General features: G+C 37.2%; 1 protein-coding gene across 2 annotated transcripts in view; it reads right to left on the reverse strand.

The window, feature by feature from the left end:
- Positions 1–23086: 23086 nt before the first annotated feature.
- Positions 23087–25968, reverse strand: part of RIT2 (Ras like without CAAX 2) — a 263569-nt gene continuing 260687 nt past the window's right edge. The window contains exon 5 of one of the 2 annotated variants that reach the window (XM_040984716.1): positions 23087–23578. In XM_040984716.1, coding sequence (XP_040840650.1) covers positions 23351–23578 — 228 coding nt within the window. In that variant the 3' untranslated portion in view covers positions 23087–23350. The remainder of the gene's footprint in view (positions 23579–25968) is intronic. The other variant, XM_040984715.1, reaches the window with a different exon arrangement.

Below are 25968 nucleotides of genomic sequence, written 5' to 3' on the forward strand. Positions count from 1 at the left end.
ATGTAGGGCCCTTCTGAGCTTTGTCTCTTGTGTTAAGCACTAGGTATTTTGAAATATTCAAAGTCTCTGCCATAGAGATATTAAATTCTAAATTTAAAAAAATGCTTTACTTATTTAGTTTAATTGAGAAACAGAGGATCAGATAAAGACACACACACACACACACACACACACACACACTCTCAAACACACACACGGACTGAGAAAGATGAAAGACTGCCCATTCTGGGTCAATTCCCCAAAGCCTGCCAATGCCAGGCTGGGAATGAAACTAGAATTCTATCCAGGTTTCCCACACGAATGGCAGGAATCCAGCTGCTTGAACCATACCTTCTGCCTCACAAGGAATTAGGAGGAAGCTAGAATCAGGAATGGAGCCAGGAATAAACACATACACTCTGATATGGGATGTGAGAATGCCAAGTAGCACCTAGACTGTTACATGAAATACCTATCTCCTTAAAGCCTAGGTTCAAAAAATCATTATGAAACTAACAAGTGTATCAGCACCAAGACATGAAAGATATGTGTGTCCTTGTTTACCTGAGAAGGTGAGAGAAGTTGGGTCTTACATGGAGTTGGGAGGATAGGATCAAACATGGAGACAGATTATGTATATTAACTCCTAACAGAGGCTATAATTCTGCTAGTAGTACAGCCTCCACCTGTAACACAGGCATCCTATATGGATGTCAATTTGAGTCGAGGCTGCTCTACTTCCAATTCATCTCCTTGATAATGGCCTGGGAAAAGCAGCAGAAGAAAGCCTAAGGGCTTGGGTCCCTGCACCCACCTGAGAGACTCCTAATTAGTTAATGAGTGGGGCCTTGCCTGGACCCAGCACTGGCCATTGCAGCCATCTGGGGAGTGATGGAAGGCCTCTCTTTGTGCCTCTCCTCCTCTCTTTGTCTCTGAATTTGAAATGAAGTAAATAAATCTTCATGAAAAATCATGGCACAATGAAAACCTTTAGTCCAAACCTCTTCCTTGCCTGTATTCCTTACTCAACCCTGGGAAAGTTCTCTGACATGAATGGTCTTATCTCTTCAGCTACCTCTAAGTTATTAAAAATTTTGGCCTATATCCTGGAAATTGTGATTAATGATGATTGACCTCTGGCAAAATATCTTCCTTAAAAGCTTCCTAATTCTCAAATTTCACTCAAAGACAGTTAATGACAGAGACCCTCCTATAAGCTAGCATTCATTTTCCCTTCCATGTAACCAGCCTGATCATTGCCCAAATGAAGGCTACACTAGCTGAGGAATTCACATTGGAATACTGATAGTGGAAGAATGTTCTAACTCAAACTTCTGGAAATTAAACTCTTCAGACCATTATTATCCTCACTCAAAATATCACAATGGAAATTATAAAAGCAATAATATAAGATACAAGTTTTGGTTACAATTAAGAAAATTAAAAAACAACATCAAAAAACAGATATCAAATGATACTATAATGAGACAGAAGCAAAATGTGATGCAGATTCAAATATCAGAATGTTGCTGGGATGGAAAAAAGCAAAAACTCTTCCCACCAAATTAATCAGAGTTTGAAGTATATCTTATTTACATTATGTCCTAGTGTTTAAAGACATTGAATCTCCCCCAGATGAAACTGAATTTATGTTCTAGCTCTGTGCATTAAAAATCGTACAATTTGGGGCAAGTAGAATTCATATATATATGAATATAATATATGAATACATTTATTCATTTTATGTATAATTAAGATATGTCTTATATATTTTATATATGTATACTATATATATTTAATACATATAATTAAGGTAATACTTGCTAGCCTCAGAGAACAGATCTGTGGTTGAGATAATATAGCAAATATCAAAACAGTTAATGGTACTTCACATATTATAGCCATTCTCCTCCTATCTATAGAAGTTTTTCATGTTTATCTAATTCAGAGACAATTCCTTCCTTTTAAAATCTGGTTATTTTTTATGCTTCTCTAAGGGCATTTAGTATATCATCATAAATATTCTTATCTCATAATTATTTTAAGGAAGGATGTTTCACATTATTATATTCCTTGAAATTTGTACATACAGCAGGTAACTACAAGTCAGAAAAGCATCCTTTTTAAACTAAATTAAATCTTAAGCTTTAAAAAAATTGAAAAAGTAACTTTGTTTCCTAATTTCTAAATCTTTCTAAAATAAGGATGCTGCAGGTGGATGGTTATTTATAACATTCCTAATATCTCTATGAAAATTTCTTTAATGCTATCAGGAGAAATGAACCCTGAGCTGGAATTTAGTATTATGCAACTGCGTGACAGATCTGGTCACTCAATCACTTCAGTTCTGCTTTCCCAATTCTCCTTTCAGGTCAAGATATTTAAATTTCTGTAGAATTCTGACTCCTGAAAGTCAAACTCTTCTTATATACCATCCATCTTTTACTTAGGTTTAATATGCAAGGAGACAAAGAGACTGACCTAATATCTCAGTCAGTTTAAACCTTTCTGCTTTACATTACAAGAAATCATTTCCTTGCAAGCCAAACAAAATTGACTTTTAAAAACGCTCAATTTGGTCACCTTCCTTTGATTTTACAATATGTGCAGTCTGACATGCAAATTTAATGATTGCAATGAAATCGAAGTGTATTCATGCAAGAGCTACTTTCATGTGTGTTCTGGTTCCCGAGAAGACTGAAAGCTTCTGTTCTGGTCTGAGAAACAAGGGGAAAATTGGCCATTTGAAAAGTGGCAGTGGTTTATTTTATGTCCCAGTCTCATTTATGCCACTGACAGTAATTGTACTAAAATCCTTATATATTAGATAAGAAAATGCAAAGAAAACTGTTTTGTCCTTGGAAAATTATGCTGCCTACTAGCTACATAGTATATTGATAGACTGTATTGAAATCATACATATTTGGGGAGATTAGAGTTTGAGCATTACTTCAGCCAGTGAGTCCTAAGCTGTCGTTCTTAAGAGCTTTTTGCAAAAATTTTAGAGCTTACTGAACATTGTACATTGATCTCCGGTACAAATACATGAACACGCATTTTATGTAAAATTTAGACTAGTAGGAATAATAATAGAATATGTTTGGGCTGGTATTTTCTAGGCCTCCCCTTTTATAGGAAAGGAAATTAAACCAAGGCATTTTCAGTGTTTTCTCAAGGGCAGCCAGGATGCTAGTGTTGACATGACTCACAAAACATTTGCTGATTCTTATTCAGTGTTCCTTTTTTCCCTGCCTCTTGATGAAAACTTGCCTGAAACTGAAATCATTCTATGTAGTCAGAATCTTATAGCTCTATTTCTCCATACCAGTGAGCCAGGTAAAAGCTTTCAGAGAAATGGAATCTTGCTTCAGTTGCAGGCATCAAACCCTCATGTCTGTATCCCACTCCCATGACCACTGCCTTCTCTTCCTGATTTCCTTGCACATCCGTGTTATACGTTTCTGTGTAATTAGAAAGTGTAAAATCCCTCCCGCACTTATTCATTTTCAAAATAGTTTATTTAGTAAACTATTGTTGCAATAGTAATATTTTTACTAAGCACCCACCCCATTGTAGATATTTTATAAAATACCTTAGATCTATACCTTATTGAAAGCTAAAAAAATTTCTATGAGCCTCCAAGAAGTAACCCAGTGTTAATATTCAAATGCCCTGATTCCATAACTGATGTATTCTTAGTCCAAAATGCAAATAACAGTGAGGTGTTTTTTTTTTTTTACATAATCAAGATTAAATCCATCAAAATTAGGAAATTGATAAAGATTATTTTTGGAATTTTTCCAGTAAATTTTCCTCCTTTTATCATTCTATTGTCAAAAATATTGATTTCTATACAAAGCCCTGTCCTATCATAGCTTGTCTGTTTAATGGAGCTTTAGAAAGATGCTCACAGCAGCTGTCACATTGAAGAGTGTAATATAAAAGGTGTGTTGTTTCCCATTGTTTCAAGCATCCGTAGGGTTAACCTTGGGATATTTTACTTGTGGATGAGGAAAGAGTAGTGACGCACTGCGCATCCCGAGGAAGATAAGAAAGGAGAACGTGGGAATTGACACTGTGGTAGAGTGGGTTAAATCACCACCTTGATGACAGCATCCCATATGGGTATGGATTTCTGTCCCAGCTGCTCCACTTCCAGTTCAGCTTGGGAGAGCAGTATAGGTTGGCTCAATTGTGTGCAGCAATTGCTTACAAAGGTAGGAACCATGGAAGAACTTTCTGGCTTTGGTCTTGCCCAGCTTTGGCCATTGGGGCCCTTTGGAGAGAGAATCAGAAGCTGGAAGATCTCTCTCTCCCCTCACCCAATCTCTGTGTTACTTTCTTTCAATGCTGAAAAAAAAAATACAGAGTCACAATACATGTGTCCATAAATCATAATGTTTCAGGTGAGAAATAGAGATTTGCTGCACTCTTACATGCTGGTACGTGAAATGATTAAAACGTAGACCTGTGACATGAGCGATGACAGAAAACTGGACAAGAGAAGACTGACCTGTCCTTGAGTGGTCAAAGAAGACAGTAGCAGATCACTGATGCTTGACAGGATGGGAGGCAAGGACCAGACTTGCAGTTATGTTTGATATGTCTTCTTGACCAACACTTTATTATTCTCTTTTCTTTTGTAGTCAAAATGCTGTAAGTTTTTATATCGCATGTTGAATTATATCGTAATATTCTTTATCTTTTTAAAAACTTTTGGATGATACAGTTCTATAGGCACAGGGATTCCCTCCTCAAACTCCCATCCCCACTGTCCCTCCTCCCCCTACTATTACAGTCATATAGTCTTTCACCAATACTCACAAGCCCAACATTCGGCTATTTGGTGTATCATGATATTGTAGGTATAGGCAAGTAAAAAGTCAAATATCTTATTGGTAATGTATGTTTAACAGTTTAATTGGGAGTCTTCTTATTTGGGAGTAGAAATGCTTACTGCAGTTTATCTTCACCTCACAGTGTCGCTAGGTGAATATATACATATATATATAATATAATTATATATGTGCATGTATATATATACACGTGTCAACCTGTATATGTATTTATCTTATATATATATATATATGTGTGTGTTTGTGTGTATATATATATATACACATGTTAACCTGTGTATGTATTTATCTTATATGTTGCATGGAGACTGTCCTGTATCAGAAAGGACATATAATATTGGTCCTTGGGGAATTGTCTTATTTCACTGAGCATAATGTTCTCCACTTGTGTCCATTTTTTTGTAAAAGGTAGAATTTCATTCTTTTTCATTCTTTTTAATGGTAATGATCCATGGAGTAAATGTACCACAGTTGCTTTCTCCACTCCTCTTTTGATGGGCATCTGGGTTGTTTTCCATGTCTTTGCTGTTGTGGATTGTGCTACCATAAAAACAGAGTTACAAGTCACTTTTTCATATGCAGATTTTGTTTCTTTTTAATATATTCCCAAAAGTGGGATAGCTGCCTCATACAGTGGATGAATTTGCAGTTGCCTTAGCAATCTCCATACTGACTTCTGTAGTGGCTGTTCTATTCTACATTCCCACCAACAATGCTGTGTGGTACCTTTTTCCCACATCTACACTAGCAAATGTTGTTAAGTGCATTTTCTAAGGTAGGCCAGCTTCAATGGAGTTGGCTGGCACCTTAATGTGTTTTTTATTTGTATTTCCCTGATGGTTAGGGAGCCTGAGCATTTTTTACATGTCTATTTGCCATTTGAATTAGTTCTTTTGGAAAATGTTCATTTCCTTCACCCATTTCTCCACTGGGTTATTTTTTGTTGTTGTTGTCATTGAGTCTCTGAAGCTCTTTGTAAACCCTGGATATCAGTCCCCTTTCAGTTGTGTAGTGTGCAAAGATTTGCTCCCATTTTGTTGGTTGCTTCTTCACTTTGTTGATCATTTCCTTTACTGTACGGAAGCTTCTTAGTTTGATGTAGTCCAATTTAGTTATTTTGGCTTTGACTACCTGTGCTTTTGGTGATGTTTCTAGTCATCATACACACAAAATAATATATGTGAAAGCTATTTAGATGCTGAAAAAATACAGATCACTTAAGAAACACTGATCTCCCACTATCCCAAGGCACTTCAACCTCTCTGCTTTGCTTCCTGCTAGAAATAATACCAAGTCTATGACAAACAATTTCTCTCATTTATTTATGCATTTATTACACACAGCTACTTCTGTAAACAACATATGGATCATTTTTGCCTATTTATAAACTCTGTCTCTGAAACTCTAAATGTTTCTAAGATTTCAGGAGAAGTTTCAAGTATCTGCAACGTTTCATGCAATTCTATAGACCTCTTTTAGAGAAAAGATCCTATCTAATATTAAAAAATGCTAAAGCTACATCATTAAATAAAATATTATGCTTAGGTGTTTGCATCTTTGTCTCTAAAGACAGAGTTAGAGGAAGAAGGGAAGAAAAGAGAGAGTGAGGGAGAGAAAGAATATATTCCATGTGCTGGTTCAGTTCCAGGATTGTTGCAATAGCTGTGATGGCTAGAGCTAAGTCTGTCCAAAACCAGGAGACAGGAGCTTTCTCTACGTCCCCCATGTAGGCACAAGGATCCAAAGATATGATTCCATCTCCACTGCTTTCCCAGACCATAAGCAGATCTGAAGTGGAGAAGCTGGGACTTGAACCCGTGTTTATGTGGGATGCTCTTGCCACAGGTAGAGACTTAGCTCTCTAGGCTACTCTCTGGTCCTGCATGTGTCATTTGTAAGTGTGCTATTTTAAACAACTTCCTGTATAATCATTCTGCTATTAAACAAAATGAATTGTGCTTTCTTACAAACAGAGTTGTTAGCAGCTTGTTTTTAGGCCTTGAAACCAGATTTAGTTGGAATCAGAATTGCGGTTAAATTGTTATATTTTGCTAATTATGCCATGACATTAATGTTTTGTTACCTCATATTTTTCTTTCTGTTAGTTAAATGCATTTTCATCAGAGTATATTTAGATAAAATGCTAATTATCATATACAGCATAGAGTATATTTGCCTCACAATCTGTAAGTTACAGTATGTACAAATTCCATGAAATGGTACATGTAAATGAGTAAGTCTGTAACTTTAGATATAACTGTAGATATTGGTGTATGTATCTATATTTTCTGGAAGTGTAGTTCTTACTATAGCTATGTCGGTTCATGTGCATGAAGATAAATATTTTAACTTGATTTTTTACTGAGCTCCCATAGCTTCAGCTTATACTTAAAAATAATTTAGGGCATAAAAATATGGAAAACACAGCTGCCTTGTAATTAAATAATTTTTTAAAAGAAGGATTTTAGCATCCTTTGATTATATAATCACTATGTCTAAAACCTGGAAGAATCCTACCTCACTTATTTATAAGGTTTCTGATAATGCTGCCTTATCCTTTCATGTGTTTGGGGGTGTATTCAGGGTATAGTTTACACTAATTAGACTTGAAAACTCATTGTGAAAGGAAATACTGTGTTCTCTTTTCCTCCCTCCTGTGCTGCCTGTTCCACTTGATCCCCCCATTCTCGTATCATTTCTCCTTTACCTTCCTCTGCTCACTTGATTTCATTATCAAAACTATTATTCAGAAGAATCATAACCATAAACTTATCTTTTCAGAATTTCTGTCCTGGTCACACCTTTCTTTTGCAATAGTAATCTATTCTTTGTTCTCCTGTCTATTACTTCTCTACCTGGCCACTGGTTTCACCATTCACATAGAATTGTTAACCATTTGTGTGCACTTAAAGAATGTGATACCAATTTTTCCTAATGAGATTATCTCATTTGATTGTCTAATTTGATGTTCACTCGTGGTAGGAGTCATGAATACTACTTTTAAAGTAAGGCACCAAAAGCCCAGGGAAAAATCAAAATCATTTCATGATAAAAAATCAGGTTACTGCTATACCTGAGAATAGACACCACACAGCCTTTACCGCTAATCTACACCGAACAGCAGGCCTCTAACTTAACTTAGTTTCTTGCAAAAGTCCAGTAGATTTGTAACACTAAAATTGAGTATATTTGTATTTAGTAAACATGCATTTCTGCTTATTAGGTTTGTGATTGAAATAATTTCTCTGGATCTCACCCTGTTTATTTGTGCAAGAAAAGTAAACAAAAATGAAACGGAAGGGCAGAGTCTTACTGGATTTTCTCCAGTCCCTTCCTCTTCAACTAGCTTCCCTACTGTTTTTCATTGATTCTGCTCTTATGCAGGATGAGAAAGCTGTGTGAATCAGGCAACATGTGAGAGTGACTCCATCCAGTGCTTTGTCATTGTAACAGTGCTTGTACTTCTTTGAGAGAAAGAAGAAAAATCTCTTACAGAATGTGCTCTGAGGCCACATTCTTCCTTAGACTCATATGACCCTACATATAACACATCCAGCTCCGCACTGAGCCAAAGGAAACTGGATGACATGGAGCAGGAACTTGACACGCCTGTCTTCATCAACTCCTGCTAAACTGCTGATGCCGTTTCAACTTGTGAATCACTCCACACTCAGTCCGTTGTACCACTGCCAACTGCTCTTGTTGGCAGGCCTCTCTGAGGGCTTCACAGGCCACTGCCTGTGGCACAGTGCCAAATGTATTGCGGAACGGATGACTGACAATCAAATAAGCGTCCTCCCTAATGCCAACACAAAACGTAACTGGGAAGAGTGTGCATGGAGCAGTACAAAATACAGCACTGAATAGTCCACGTCAATGGAAATGAATACCAAATTTCTATTACGAGCTAATTTTAACACAGATAAATAAAAAACAAAAACAGATATGCAGGCCAGTTGCGGTATCCTAGCAGCTAAAGTATTCGCCTTGCATGTGCCAAGATACCACACAGGTACTGGTTCTGATCCCGGCAGATCCACTGTCCATCCAGTTCCCATATGGGCACTGGTTCTAATCCTGGTGGCTCCATTTCCCATCCAGCTCTCTACTTGTGGCCTGGGAAAGCAGTAGAGGATGGCCCAAAGCCTTGGGACCCTGCACCCATGGGACCCTGCACCCATGTGGGAGACCCAGAAGAAGCTCCTGGCTTTGGATCGGCTCAGCTCCGGGCATTGTGACCACATCCAATCAACTGATGGGAGATCTTCCTCTCTGTCTCTTCTCCTCTGCATATCTCACTTTCCAATAAAAATAAATGTTAGGAAAAAAAACAGGCATGTTCACTCCTAATCCATCACCGACATTTTCTCATTTCAATCTGTTTCATGCCTTGATTAGTTCAGCTACTTAGTATTTAGCCACTAGCTTAATACAGTAAGGTCGTAAATAGACTTATTCTCCGTGCCATGTGAATACATTTCAAACTACTACACCGCTCTGAGTGTTTCCCTGTATCCTTCATGAGGAAATCAAATTTGCTCGGTATGAAATGCTTTCCTGAGGTGGGCTCTTCTAAACTCTCCAGCCTCATCTTCTGCTCCATACCATTAGTCATCTTAGATACAATTGTTAGCCTGTTGGTAGTTCTTTAAACATATGCCATTTGTCTTTCTAATCTACACATTTTATATTAATACTATTAATCCATCTGCAGGTTTTTGACATTGCTTTTCTTCTTTGTTCTGTTTTTTTTTCCCTTGGTTTTGTTATGCTTTTCAAGGTTTTTAGTCATTCCAAATGAAAATTCTGATTTGCAATGGATCAGGGTGAATGCTGCATGTAGCATAATGAATATGAATGTAATTGAAGATTCCTTTTGCAAAATAAATAATTAGCCTCGAATTCATTTCTTTTCTAAATTGAATTTGTATATTTACAATTGACTTTTAGGAATGCCAGTTCAAAATTAATCAGTTGTTTCTCATTTTGAATGATCTTTTTTCTCTCTCTTTTTTTGTTTCTCTAATGTAGATTTTTCTCTGATGATTTAAATCCACTACCATTACATTGAGTAGAATTTTGAGCTAGGGTGTACAGCAGTGCCTTTAAGATTGGGATGCACTTTGTTTTTCCTCCCGCCTTCGGTTGTGTTGTGTTATGTTGTCTATCCTCTGGAATATTTTTGCTTAAGCATTTCAACTATTTTCCCCAAAGACCTTTTAGATCTTTTATCTGAATAATTATTATAAAAAATGTGTGCATCCTGAAGTCATTGGCTTCGAACCTGGTCGCTGTTCTACCACATTGATGAAGCTGCATTGTGAATCCGATTTTAATTAGAGAACATCTAATATGTGTGCTAAATTTATAATATCAATGGGAATAACCTAACTTCTTGGTAAGACTGATTTACTTAAAGGACAGTGAATTGATAAACATTATTTAGATTAGCCAATATTTCAGCTTAGCAAAGGCACCCATCAGCGGATGAATAAAGGAACTGAGGCATGAACTGTGAAATATTAGTCAGCTGTAGTGGATGAGATCTGTCATTTGCAGCAATATGATTGGAACAGGAGCATTTTGTATTTGTGAAATACACCAGGCAGTGAATGCCACATACCTTATATTCTCTTCCATACAGACACCTAAAAAAAACCTGATCTAAATGTAGAATTATGGCTTTTAGGGCTGGAAAGAATGAAGTTGAGATGGATTACAAAACACAGTGACATGGAGGAAATATGTTCTCATGTTGTACATCATCATGGAGTTACTATAGTCCACAATGCTCTACCATATATTTTATAAAACATTCAATAAAGGATACAGAGAAGATTCTAAACATTAAAAATATGATAAGGAGATAGAATTACTAGTGACCATGATTTGAGAAATACATACTTATATAAATCTGTACTTCATATATGAAAATAAAAATTACATGCTAACCTAAATATTTCATGCTCTGTGGAAAACAAATCGAAGCAAATTAAAAAAAAAATTAAGTCAGGGATAACAATGACCTGCCTTTCAGCAGGTGTAGTTCTAACTTAGTGTGATATTTCACCACTGCATGTTACTGTTTCAGACTATATTTGTTCAAGTATGTGTTAAGTTCTGTCTGAGCCCTGAAATAGGATTATTATAATCTGCTCACTTTGAATTTTTTCTTATTTCAATCCACTTTGTATTTCATTGCCACATGTGTTCTGAATCAAATCTCTGGAATGCTGGGTTTTGTGACATTACCTCTTCCAGGTTTTCTTTTTTGAATATTGTTCCCAGGAAAAGACACACTATTACTGTATTGCTGATTCATGGATTTTTCACTTCTCTTGAGTACTGACTAAAAATTGGGTTGTCATTTTGACACTGTACCTTATTCATTCGATTGCTTCGTTCTTCAAGAATTCTGCTTCTTAGTAAATTACTCCAAAGTCTTTGCCCTCTTCCTCACCACGTCTCATATGAATGGGTGTTTTGATACTAACTGATTGACACCCACTCTTTCTTTTTTTTTTAAGATTTATTTATTTTTATTGGGAAGGCAGATACGCAGAGAGGAGGAGAGACAGAGAGGAAGACCTTTCGTCCGATGGTTCACTCCCCAAGTGGCCATAACAGCTTGGAGCTGAGCCAATTCGAAGCCAGGAGCCTGGAGCATCTTCCAGGTCTCCCACATGGGTTCAGGGTCCCAAAGCTTTGGGCCATCCTCAACTGCTTTACCAGGACACAGGCAGGGAGCTGGATGGGAAGCAGGACCACCGGGATTAGAACCGGCATCCATATGGGATCCTGGTGGGTTCAAAATGAGGACTTTTGGTGCTAGGCTATCACGCTGGGCCCCACCCACTCTTTTTGAATAATCAGTGTATAAATGCTTCATTCCATTGCAGAGTAATTTTTGTGGGTGGCCTTGGCCCAATCCAGTTCTTCCACCTTTGGTATTCGTATATCCCCAGAATAACTTGAGAATGTGATGTGCTAAGGCACAACATCCTAAGATAGGAAAAAACGGGACCCTTGTCCCTGATGAATTAAGATGCCCTTCAAGGCTTCCCAGCATGTTCTGGATAGTCACGATATAAAATTTATGTTGGACTGTTTTTGAGACAGCTGCATTCCAAGTGCTGTACACACAAATGAGAATTCATTAAAAGTTGATTTCTTCAACTTTTGGGGGTCAGCTCCCAGTGAATGCTTCTCTTCAGTTCCTTATTGCCTGTTTGTACACAGTGTGTGTACTGCACGTAATTCATGTGCATGATTTTTGTGTCTTGCCATATTCACGCCAGTTAGTAACCAGAGAGCAGTAAATGTGTTTTACATGCATATTCACCATATTCAATGCAATATCAATAGTTTCTTTTTACACCAAGTTCAGTCAGAATTTCAGGATCATATGTGCACTCCTTTCTGTCATTGTATAGATTGCTGTACAATTTTATAACACATGAAGTCTAGCATGAACAGCAAAATCAAGGCACTCAGCTATTTCATAAGTGTTACAAACTCCTTGCACTACTCCACAGATCACTCACCCAGACTCTCTATTTCTAATGCTACCTTAGCAGCCACAAGCCGATTTCCCATCTCTATTATTATGTAAATTCATGAAAATTACATAAATGAAATCACGGAATATATATCCTCTTAAAATTGGCACTTTCTGTGCAGCATAAATTCCTGCACTTATCTAGGTTGTTGCTTAGTTATCAACACTCTGTTGCTTGCTTCGCTGAGTCCTACCCCATGGGTTGGATGCATCCTAGCTTCTTTAACCACAATTCCTTTGAAGGATAGTTTGGTTGTTTTTAGATTTCCATGATAATACATAAAGTTGCTGTGAGTAACATTCACTTACAAGTCCTTGTGTGAAAATAGTTTTTATTTCTCTGTAGTAAATACCAGAAAACATTAATTTGAGGGCCAATGTCTATTTTTAACTCTGAAAGAAACTGACAAAGAATTTTCTATGATGACAGCAGCATTTTAATTATCCCGAAGGCACATAAGAGAGACAAAGTTTTTGTGCACCAATGCCATCATTTGATGCTATCATTATTTTTCATTCTACCTGTTGTGTGAGGTGCAAATATACATCTGAGAGACTATAAAAAAAAAAAAAGGCCCAGATTGGGAGATGGATAAAGAGAACAAGAATTTTTAAAATTTTTCTCTCTTCAAATGTCCACAGGAGTACCAAAGCCAAAGACATATGCCCCTCATAGTCTTAGTATTAAAAAATAATAAACTCATTGTGATAATCCCTGTTTTATCATGTTTTAATTTATATAAATAATTCACATTTAATTCATTTTATTAGTTTGTGAAGGCCAATATAGCAGAAATACTTCAGTCTGAATGCTCTGAGAAGCACATAGTTCCTTTTTCCGAGTTCTGGAAGCCAGAAATCTAAGATGAATGTATCAGTAGGTTGGGTTTTCTGTAAGGCACCTCTTGTTGGCAGGTAGACAGCTCTCCTCTCACTGTCCCTTCCATTGCCCATCCTCTCCTCCTCATTCTCTCCCTCCATCTATCCTTTCCTTCATCCGTCCATCCATTCTCTCTTGCTGTTTGTTTTTTCCTTTTTTCTTTCTCCTCTTGCCTAATGTAAAATACAGATAACTTATGCACCCAGTTTTACTTAGATGAGGAACTTTAAAAAACTTAAAACAAAAATTGAAGACATCTCTTTTTCCAGTACCTGAAGTCCCTTACCAGCAACTTTATTCCATTTTTCAGAATATTTTATCACTGCTCAAAGGAGAAGTTTCAGAGTATTTTGAAATTTGAGGAGAGAGTAAAAGAAGTATAGGCCACATTTACCTGAAAACAGAAATCTTCCTAAATAGAAATTAACATGTCTACTGAGAAATTTGTCTTTTATTTGCAATTTCTACAATTATTCATACAGGTTTCCATTAATATTTATACAATAGCTGTTTCAATTCTAGTGTCCTGTAACTTCTTTCCCCATTCTTCCCTACCCCTCATCCCCACCTTAGGAGAAGGTATTTCAGCTAGCAGTCCTCAAACTACTGAAAAGGGGAATGTTAATTTCACTCTTAGTAAAGGGTCAGTGTCCCAGGATGAGTAACCTGCTCATGGTGAGCACCACTGGCTCCCCTTACTCTGGGAAGTGGCCATTTATGCTGTTGCTAAAAATTGGTGAATTAGTAGGAAACTGGAGACAGGAAAAGCAGTGAAAGATTAAAAATAATTATTCATGGGTCTGGCACAGTAGCCTAGCAGCTGAAGTCCTCTACTTGCACATGCCAAGATCCCATGTGGGTGCCAGTTCTAGTCCTGGCAGCCCTGCTTCCCATCCAGCTCCCTGCTTGTGGCTTGGGAAAGAAGTCACGGATGATCCAAAACCTTGGGACCCTTGACCCCATATGGGCAACCCAAAAGAGGCTTCTGGCTCCTGGATTAAAATTGGCTCAGCTCCAGCCATTGCAGGGAGTGAATCAGCAGATGGAAGATCTTCCTCTCTGTCTGTCCTTCTCTTTGTATATCTGACTTACCAATAAAAATAAATAAATCTTTAAAAAAGTAATTATCTCAGTGCTGTTGAAATAAACAATAAAGTCATAACAGAGGCTTATAACAACTGCCTAGAAAGCTAAAATTACACAGTATGACATTACTCACGGTTATGGGACATACCTCTTTCATTTCTCATACATAAAACCGTGTATGAGCTGCAAAACTTCAGCCTCCAGAACAACAGTTCCCAATTATGGAGCAAATTCATTCTTTCTTCTTTTTTTTTTTAAATCAATTTTGCAACGTGATGGAAAGAGAGAGAGAGATCTTTCATTTTTTGTAATATTCTCCAAATGGTTGTATTAGTCAGGATGTGTACAGGTTGAAATCAAGAGCCTGGAGGTTCCTACTGCTCCCCTGTATGTGGCAGTGATCCAAGCACCCGAGTCATCTTCTACTGCTTCAAAATGCTTTAGCAGGAGCTAGACTGGAGGTGGATTAGCTGGGACTTACACTGGAGTGAAAGAAAATACAGGATGGCAGATCATAAGCAGCAGTTTAACTTGCTATGCTACAGTACTGCCCCCCCCCCCGTTCCTTTTTCTGTTAATTATGTTGCTGGTCTTCAAATTCGTTTCCCCTTCTGTCATATTTACAAGCTCACTTGTAAGGAAACATAATATTATATAGCACAAAATACAGAAAAAGAATCATCTACATCAGGTTTTTGCCTTTGAGATGATTCTTGTACAATATGGTCTTAATGGATTGGAGTGGGTTATAGATGTCACGATGTCATCACGGGCAAAGGTGGGTCTTTGGAAAAATAGCCTGCTAGAAAATGCAATAAAAAGGTTCAAATTGTTTTAAGCAGTAGTCAAAATTTTATACGTAGAAGTTAATGAAAGCTGAAGAAATTCTTGGTCTAAATAAGCTTCTTAGTAAGAAACCTTTCCAAATAAGAGAGGGGCTCTATAAAATTACCCTTAAAAAGGAAAATAGAGTATGTGATTGTTATTGTGACAATGACACCATCATGTTTCTCCTGAGACTGACCAATTCTTTTAAATTTTATGGGGTCCCAAGTAAATTATAGGTATTAAATGACATAATTGCTATTAGAATAAAATAGAATCATTGTGCTTTGCACTCTTCTAATCTATTCTCTAGAGCCAGAATTACCATTTTAAAAAGGCAGATAATTGTCCCTTTATCCCACTGCATAAATCCCTTTAACGGCCTCTTATTTCTCTCGGGATAGAGACCAAATTCATAATCCTCACCCAAATAAACCCAAATGGTCTTGTTTCCAAGTTTCTTCTGCTGTTTCAGCATGTCACAGACTCTTTTTATCTTTTGCATTTCTGTAACACAGGTCCCTCAAAACCGGTGTGCACCTGCTTGCCACGGTTCTGATGCCGACTCATACCACTGCCTGGAACACCTTCACACATTCCCTCTCCTATTTGATAGGGAGAACGGATGCTCAGTTTTCTCATTCCAACTCAGTCTTCATGCTTTCTGACAAGTCCTTAAGCTCATTGTGGTCAAATGTTACTGTTGTGGACAACATTTATACTCCATTGTTGTCTTGTAAAGCATTGGTTATTGTCAGGAATTCAAAAGCACTAAGCGAATAGGTGAATGAATACCTGAACAATCGAATGCTAAGTGATCTGAGTAAATTCATAGGCTGTGAAATTGTGGTTCATCTAGCATTTTAGTTTAACTTTTGGGGTCATATTTTACAACTATAAATTTTCTCTCTTACTGACAGTTGACAAAATACAAAAAGTAAGTATTTTTAACCTACAAAAGGCCAGATAAACTCAGAACATACACAATAAATAAACAAATAGCACAACGTGTGTCAAAGCCTGTCCAACCCATTCTGAGGTTGTATCTTTCTGTGTCCTGATCCCATCACATTTTAGGGAGAAATAGGCAAGTTCTGAGAAGTGAAGAACTTGGCTTACCCAATGCTGCACTCTCTGAAATTCAGGCTTGGTGTGAAGAGAAAGCTCTTAGAATCTGTATGATTCATGCTTGTTTTCAGTTTGCCAGAATCTCCAGAAAGTGGCATCCTGATAGTACTTTTACTTCTCCCTCTTCTACACATAAAACCAATTGCTGATAAGGTCAGTGCTGTTTTTCAGTGATATATTAAAACTCGGGAAAATTTCTTATATTTTATGTTTTGCGTATAGTATAATGATTACTCTAGAAGGAATGACTTAGAATCTAAGATTGTTCTCATTGCCGTGTTTATCTAACGTAGAAAAGATAGAAAAAATAAAAGCCTTATAATGTAGGTACTTTAAAGTGACACTGTGGGTCTCTTCCAGAAAACATAAATTTATCCTATTTATTTGCTTTCTTATCTATACTTTTAGAGAAGAGTAAATGACATCTAAATTTCACAATTTACTGTCTGAAGAAGAAATTATTGCGATCATAGTGTACCAGAAACGCAAAGTTGCTTTCTTCCTTTGTAATCATATCTACCAGCTCTGACTGGAAGTTTTCAAGGATAGGCTCATAAACAAGACCTTAATATTTTGTTATTAAATATAATTGCCATCAGGCAGAAATGGCTAGATTTTACTGTGGAATACTTCCTTCTGTTTTGGCCTTCTAGAAATACTGATTTAAAATGACGATCGAAGTCAGCCTCTGTTATCTATGCCCAGTTATCATTATTTTACATTCATTTTTAAGAAAGAGAGAGAGAGAAAGAGAAGCAGGGATTGGGGGAAGAGAGAGAGCCAGATTTTCCATCTGCTGGTTGAAAACCAACATATCCATAGCTGAGATGAGGCCAGGCCAAAGCCAGGAGCCTGAGAATCTTTCCAGGACCCTATGTTAATGGCAGTGATGCAAGAAAGGTCATCATCTGCTGTTATCGTAGTTGCTCTTGGCAGGAAACCAAGTCGAAAATGGAGTGCCTGGGACTGTAATCAACACAATGACAGCGGATGTGAATGTCCCTAGCTGTAGTGTGGTCTCCAGCACCACGGCACCTTCACCCATCACAAAATCTGTAACCAAGAGTGACTTCTTTCCTGCCATAGAATTAAATAGATAGGCTTATTAACTAGTCCTCATTCTAAACTCTACTGAGAATGACAGTACATAGATTCTTTTAACCAAGAGTTAAAACATGTAAAGAAAGAGGAGTGAGACATAAATGCAATGTAATACTCTAGAGCCAAATATTATTGAGTTCAAAATTAAAAATAAAACATGAATCCCCCAAATCCAATATCAATGAATAGGGAAAAGCCATGCTAATTTTGATCATGGAAGACAATAGAAAACAGGGGAGGCATTGTTTTCCCAGGGTACAATTGGAGAGAAGTTATAAGTTGAAAGCTTTTAGGACAGAAGAGTGATATTGTGGAAGAGCAAGACTATGAACATGCAGTAACTGGCAGGATGCTATCAGTAACTTCTGTGCACAGAGTCTAATGGGAGTGACATTTTCCCTGGGCAAGAGTAGAGGAACCTGCCACTATTCACACACAAAGGATCATCTTGAATGAGGGAGGGCCCTATGGTTCCCAGTGACTTTCAGGTTGGCCAGGAGAGCTGATGGGAGGCAGTGTTGTCACTTAGATTTCTGGAGGGAGGGCACAGAGCATTCCTCTATTCCCTTCGACATCTTCCCAGGCAAGGCAAGTGGAGGATGTTTTGGTCCAGGCTTCAAATATTGATTTGTGTGAGGGAGAAGTCAATGCAGTCCTTTCTTTGAGTCTGGCTTTGTGAGTTGGTGTGGATCAGAGGCAGAAAATTCACTCAGAAACAATGTCTGTCCTCTAAGGAAGTGCCATATATAGCTTACCAAGGTTACAGCATCAAGTCCTTAAAAACGTTTAACTCAGATTTCTGTGCCCAGCAAACTTTTCATTTATAAATGAAGACATTTTAGAACAAATAAAAATTGAAAGAATTTGTCACCAATTAACTAGTTTTACAAATGACATGTAAAGATATCTTACAAACAGAAATAGAGGTAAATCAACATAGTGAAAGAAATTGAATGCAGAAAATCCCATAGTAATAGTAGAAAGGATAAAATGATGCACAAAGTTTTTGATCAAATGGAATATAGAAGGAAGACACTTAGGCAGAAATCCAGTCAGCATCATCCTGAATGAGGAAATGCTTTGAGCATTTTTAGTCAGATCCAGAACCAGATAACAGACAACCTTGCCCGCTCTCATCACTATTGTTCAATATATTTCTGGAGATTCTAGACAGAACTATTAGATGAGAAAAATTAATCAAAGGGACATAAACCGTAATGGAGGAATTCAAGTTATCCCTGTTTGTGCAGGACATGATTTTCTAAGGAGGGGAACAAAAGGAATCCACTGAGAGGCTATGGGAACCCAAGAGAGTTGAGTAAAGATGCAAGATGTGAAATCAACACACAAAAATCAATAGACTTTGTATACAGAAACAATGAAATGGCTGATGAAGAACTCAGTATCATTTGCAATAGCTACAACAAAGTTAAATAATTTGAAGCAACATAAACCAGTATGGGAAAGAACTCTACAATGTAAATTATACAATATTAAATAAAGAAATGAAGGAAGATACAAAATAATTGAAAATATTTCATATTTATGTTTTAGAAGAATTAATATCATCAAAACGTCTGTACTATCCAAGGCAACTTACAGATTCAGTGCAATCCCAGTTTTCACAATATTTTTCCTCAAGTCCAGGGAATGATCCCAAAACTCATATGGAGACATGAGAGACCCAAATAAGTTACAGCAATCTTAAATAACAAAAGCAAATCTAGAGGCATCAGAATTTCAGATTTCTTGACATATAAAGGGACAGTTACAATCAAGATAGCAAGGTACTGGCACAAATCTAGACATGTGGGTCAATAGAACAGAATTGAAAACCCAGAAATCAATCTACACATTTACAACCAACTAATCTTTAATGAGATAACTAAAGATCAATCCAAGGAGAAAGGATATTTTGGGAACATTGAATCTCCACATATGGAAGTATGAAGTGAAACCCATACAGCACTCATTTCAAAAATCAACTCACAGTGAATGAATGATCCAAATCTATTCTTGATACCATAAATAAATAAAAACATAGAAGAAATGCTGAAATAACTGATATAAGCAATGAGTTCTTGGATGAAACCCCAGAAGGACAGACAATATCTCAAGGTCAGAAGTTGTGCACTGAAAACAAATCCATCAACAAAGTGAAGAAGCAGTCAACAGAGTGAGAAATGTGACTTGCAAATTGTACCTTTGCTAAAGGGTTAATATACAAACTATTTACAGAGCTGAAGAGAACAGCAACAAATGAGGCAATTCTATTTAGAAATGAAAAATTAAATGAACAGGCATGTTTTAATGAATGAAATACAAATGGTCAAGAAATGCTTAAAAAACACTGATGAACACTAGCTATCAGGGAAATGCAAATAAAAACCACATGGCATTTTACCTCACCCTGTTAGGAATGGTTATCATCCAAAGATGTTTAAAAATGGCACATTCTGAGACTTGGCGCAGTAGCCTAGCAGTGAAAGTCCTTGCCTTGCACATGCCAGGATCCCATATGGGCACTGATTCTAATCCCAGTGGCCCTGCTTCCCACCCAGCTCTCTGCTTGTGGCCTGGGAAAGCAGTTGAGGATGGCCCAAAGCCTTGGGACCCTGTAACCATGTGAAAGACCTGGAAGAGTCTCCTGGCTCCTGGCTTCAAATCAGCACAGCTCTGACTGTTGGAGCCACTTGGGGAGTGAAACATTAGACAGATGTTCTACCTTTCTGTCTCTTTTGTCTGTATTAACTGCCTTTCCAATAAAAATAAGAATCTTTAAAAATGGCAAACATGTGAAGCTCAATGTACCCCAATATATTGCTGTTAAGAATGTAAACTAGTACAACCAATCTGGAAGACAGGACAGTATGGAGAGTCCTCTGAAATGAGAAAGCACTTCTATCATTTCATCCAGCTGTTGCGTCCCATTCCTGGGAAAACACCCAAAGGAAATAAAACTAGCCTAAGAGTTATCTGCATCCTCATGTTTATAGCAGCTCCATTTAAAAAGCTAAAACAGAACCAGCACAGATTTCCATCAAATGATGACTAGATAACAAAAATATTGTGGATCTTTACAATTGGATGCCACTCATTCATAAAAAGAATGAAATCCTTTCTTTTGCAACTAAATGAATGCAATTGAAAACCTTTATGCATAAGGAAACATGCCAGACCCCAAAAGACGAATCTCATGTTTCTCTCGGTTGTGGTAGATGAGATATAGCGGGGGGGGAAGTCAAAGTGAATGTGTAAGAGTAAAATCAATGCACTATTTATATATTATTATATATTATTATTGGTTATTGGTTATATCCTTTGACTTTACTCCTGTAGAGCAGCAGTATTTCTATTTTTGTCTGTTGACCACTATATTTAAGATTAATTCTGAAGTAAATTGAAAATATGTTATCTTAAAAAATGAAAAAAAAAAAACAGTATGCTGGTATTGTAGTGCAGCAAGTAAAACTGCCACGTATACTTACCAGATTGTGGCTGGCTTTCCCACCTGCAATCCATCTCCCTGTTAATGGCTGGGAAAGCAGGAGAACATGACCCAAGTGTTTGGGTCGCAGTACCTTTGTGGGAGAACCTAATGAACCCTCTGCCTCTTGGCTCAGCCTGGCTCAGTGCTGATCATTGTGGACAACTAGGTTGTGAAGGAGCAGATAGACGATCCTCTCTCTCTCTCTCTCTTTCTGCATGTGTATAACTCTGACTTTCTAAATAAGAAAATAAATATTTAAAATAGGAGAAAATCGAAATCCAAAAAAGCAATGAAAGAGGAGGGTCAGAGGGACTGAGAGAGGGAAGAAGGAATAATCTAAAATATGTAATTCTTTGAATTCTTGGAAACACATAAAATTAATTCTTTTTATAGTAATAAAAATAATAAAAGAAACATAATACTCAAATATTTCATTGATTCAGAATATTTGCTAAATACTATTATTTATGGATAGAACAATCTTCAGATTTTCAAATATGCAGGCTCATCATGGAAAAATAAATTAATTCTATTTTCTTGATTACAATTTCTTGGAAGCGATAGAGGCATAATTTGATGGAGGTCATCACTGATAGGACCCTCTGAGGTGTGGAAGTATACCAAGGTTTGAGATTGCAGCAGTCAAAGAACATTGTGCAGGAAAACACACCCATTTGATGGGCAACACAGAGGATAGAACATCCCACACTGAAGAAAGGAAGAAGTAAAGCCGAGTTCTAAGAGTCTTGCCACCTGTGTATCATCTCCATGTTTGTTCTGTGTTTCTTCTTCTTCTTTTCTAATTATTAATGATGTATTGGAGTGAAAAAGGATAGGTGCTTTAGAAGCAGTACAGAATGGGGAAGATTGGTTGGCTTTTGTTACATTTCATGGAAGAACTGATTTGAGAATAATGGTCAGATGCAGAGTGAAAGCAGCTACTAACAGAACATCCATGTAGGGCCAGAATCTAGCTCTCTGGGCCTAGAAGAAAACACACACACACACACACACACACACACACACACACACACACACACACACACAGTGATATCTATCTGAGATTGAGAGAGATATGGCCATAAACATATCTATAATATTCTGAAAAAGCATGATTTTTTCTGATGACTAGTGAATCTCTGACTTCTTTTTTAGTTGTACCTGTAGTACTATGTAATCTGTTTTTAAGAATTTATAATTCCACTGTTCTTGCAGACAATGAATAACTATGATAATGGTTAAACACCAGGAATTCAGGGCCTAAGTCTGGGTCAAGTGCCAGAGCCATTTACTTAAAAGAATGTGAATGAATATTCACATGAATGAAAAAGATGCCCCTTAGCCCTCACACTCTCTAATTAATGGTAGAAACTGCCCCGATCCATGACGATTGGCTTGACGCATTCCATCTCTGGCTTAGCATTATGGTTTTTCTCTCACCACTTGTCTATTTAAGATTCAGAACAATCTGTGATAGTGTGCTTTCTGAGCTTGAATTTAAATAAACCATTTTACACAATGGTAAAGATGAGTGAATGGACAATTTCATTTTACATGATGACCCAGGTTATAGCAAGCAGGAGAAAAGCTTCCAACGGGGTGACATTTCCTGTAAGGAGTAACAAGAGACTGGAATCTTGGAACCTGTGGCCCTGTAGGTGTGCCTGTGGCAGGTGCAGCACTTGTAGAAGGGACCCCTGACTGGGAAAGAGCAGAATGTCTTTCACAGCTGTAAGAATCACCAGTTTCGCAGGACTTGCCTTCTTATCCCTACAGACAGGCTATCCTTTTGACATAATCCACTGACTTCAATGATAATTTTGTCAAAGCTTATCAAAGACTAAAGCACTGTAAATATGGGAGTATTTCATTTCAACTGTCTAGTGACGCACCGCCAGTTCCTATCATTAATTATTTCTCTCAAGTTCATCTCTGGAACATTTCAGAAGCAGTGCAACTTTTACACTTAAGGAAAGAGTAGGCTGTGAATTCTTGCTCTGATTTTTTTTTTTTTTTCCTGAGCTCCTTCATTATTTACTGAGATTCCTGAAATGCAAACAACTGGAGTGTTATCAGGCAATGGCAGATCCCCTGAGCTTTTTATCATTCTAGCTGCAATTTTGCATATTTCCTTTATGGCCAGACAGCATACCAAATGAAGCTAGACTCTTTAAAGGGAAATAAGGCAATTGGAATGTCAATTTTATTTAGCAATATATTGTAAAAACTAAACAGCATATCCAACTGATTGACAAAATCCATCCAACTGTTACAGGCAAAACAAAACTATCTCAAGAGGTACAGCTATGCAGATCTTGCTTTTACTTACAGGCAAACATTTGAAGAGAAAGAGAGACAGAGCGATAGGACATATTAAAGCAAAATGCTACACTTGGACTTGTCCAACGGCGGGCATTCACAGAGAAAAAGACTCAAAAGCGGAGCTATCATATCATGTTTTCTTTTTTCTTCTTTAAGGAGCCTTTCAGCTTCTTCCACAGGCTGTCTTTTCTCTTCAGTTTCTTCTCCATCAAGGATGGCATGGACTCCTTTCTGCGGATTTCTCTCACTAAGCCGTGAAAAGCATCATCGATACAGAATCTGAGGGCTGCAGATGTCTCAAAGAAAGCACAGTTATATTCTCTGGCCAGACTCAAGCCTTCTTCGGTTGAGACCTAAGAAGAAAATAAATGATACTGAAAAGAGAAGGCCAATATCTTTCCAACAAAACTATACTCTCTACTAGGACTTCAGAGCTGTTACACAGTTACATGAAAAATATTCAATGTGAGAATTTCAGTTTTTGAGGAACATTCCCAAAATTTCTGAAATGAAAGGGGAATCAGAAATTAGAATTCCTGAAAGTACGGATGATTTAAAACTGATTCAATACAGAAATGCTGTATAAACTTCAAGAGAAGTAACAGCAGAGTGATCTAAGTATGATTTTAGATTAAATTATTTAATTCCTAAATCCCAGCTAAGTAATCTTTTAGCTTCACAAAGTTGGGTAAATTCCTCAATCACTTAGTTCAATTTCCTTATCTGCACCATCTCAAAATAATAAAACTTTCTCAGAAGCATTTTATGAGCACTCTGTGAAATCTTTTGAGGAGACAAAACAAAAAAGTATAAGAATTTGACTTTTTTTAAAATTTAGTAACAGCTTTATTAGGGATTAAAAATATAAAGTACAGCAACAATGAGTTTTGTTCAATTTGAAGATTTTTTGTTTTTGTTTTTTATGATACAGTTGTATTGGCTCTGGGATCTCCTGTCCCTCTCCCCAAGCTCCCTTTCCACACCTCCTGATTTTCCCTCTAGTAATACAATGGGTGGTGTGTTATAACCAGTCATGAGTCCATGATGCTGTTATTGAGGTGATTCCTGACATTGTGGGCATGGACAATGCCAGAGAGTCCTGCATCCTACTCTTAAGACAATTTCAACAGTTTCACTGGGAGGTTGTCTTTGGTCTGGGTGCATAGAGACATACTGCACTTTGTGTGAACATATCGGTCTCTGCTACACTTCTTTTATAAATCCCCTTAAATACAGAGTCAGTGAATACAGTCTACAGCAGGGAGAAAAAAGTATAAATGTTCATCAACATGAAGTTGCTACAAAAATACCAATGCCTCACTAGAATTTCATTCCTCTGGGTAAATGAGAACTTTTGTAGCTGTGCTACTTCGGAGTCTTGTTACAGATTCACATGTCTTTTCTGGCGCTGAGCTATGCCACATGCTATCCTTGCCTCATTTGTCATTGCTTTGGAGTCTGTCACAACTCCTGGTGCCTAAGTCACTATTTAAAGGATTAGAGAAATTAAAAGAATGAGTTATAGAATTATCTAGGGTTTAGTAAGTATTAGCTAAGTCATAAACATAAAATATGTACAAATATTTGAATATTGGACCATATGTCATTGTGGCTGGTATAAACACTCCTGTTCCCAACTTAGTGTTTTGAAAGACAGTTACCCGGAGTGCTTACAGCTAGCACTACACTAAATGTACCTCTTAGCCACCACATTAGATAGGTGAAACAAATGAGGAAGAATCTGATTTCATAAACTGGTTATGTTTCATATTGTTTATAACCATGGCAAAAACCAGCCTTCCTAGGGATATAACATACCATCTGGCTAGTAAGTAGCTAAACATGGCCGAAAACATTGATCAGGTCTATCTGATTCCAAAGACATGTCCTTCACTCTATGATAGATGGTTCTCACCGAGGGCTATTAAGCAGAGATGACTAACTGTCATGTTTTAACCCTGTAAGACACACATATCTGGATTCCCTCTCTCTTCCCTTTGATTCCTGGGGGCAAACAAACACATCGTTTTTGATCTCAATTCCAATTTATAGTAACTTAAGAAATGCAACTAACTGGAGGACATCATGTTGAGTGAAGTGAGACACATAAAGACAAATACTGCGTGGCGCTGTATGTGAAAAAGAAAAAAATCAATGTTCGTGTATCAATATCACTGCAAATAGCGTTGTGTCAATCTTGGTTTAAGAAAAAAGAAATAATGCAAACATCTTACTGTTAGAGCCACTGGCATTTTATATAAACAGTAACTGGGCTACATTATAGGTTGATTTTAAAACTTACCTGATCAAGTAATAATCACAAGCAATCATTTTATCATGCATTGGACAGTACCAAGCTGGGTTAAGCATTTGCTTTTTAGTCACCTGAAGGAATTTTCCCCACTGAGAAGTCAGTGAGAAATAGTCTACGTTTTTCCATGATTACACCTCCATTCTGGCTAACTTTGTAATAAACTCATTTCTTATTAGGTTAAATGCATACCAAGATGTTTAAGATACTCGTAACTTACAAAATATTTATTTCTGGTATTCACTGCTCCTTAGTAGCTGTTCATAGACTGGCAAATTAGTTATATGCTGTCCGTTAGATTCTAGTTTGCTCATTCTCTCTGTAGTCTGTTACTAGACCAAAAGAGCAATTCTGACGTGGGATCTAAGTTCTGACGAGGGAGGAGAAGTGTGCAAATGGACGAGATAATTTGACTAACATCTCAATGATCAA

The sequence above is a fragment of the Ochotona curzoniae genome, unplaced genomic scaffold, assembly GCF_017591425.1.
Source record: "Ochotona curzoniae isolate NIBS_2020 unplaced genomic scaffold, NIBS_Ocur_1.0 contig_43, whole genome shotgun sequence".
NCBI classification, from domain to species: domain Eukaryota; kingdom Metazoa; phylum Chordata; class Mammalia; order Lagomorpha; family Ochotonidae; genus Ochotona; species Ochotona curzoniae.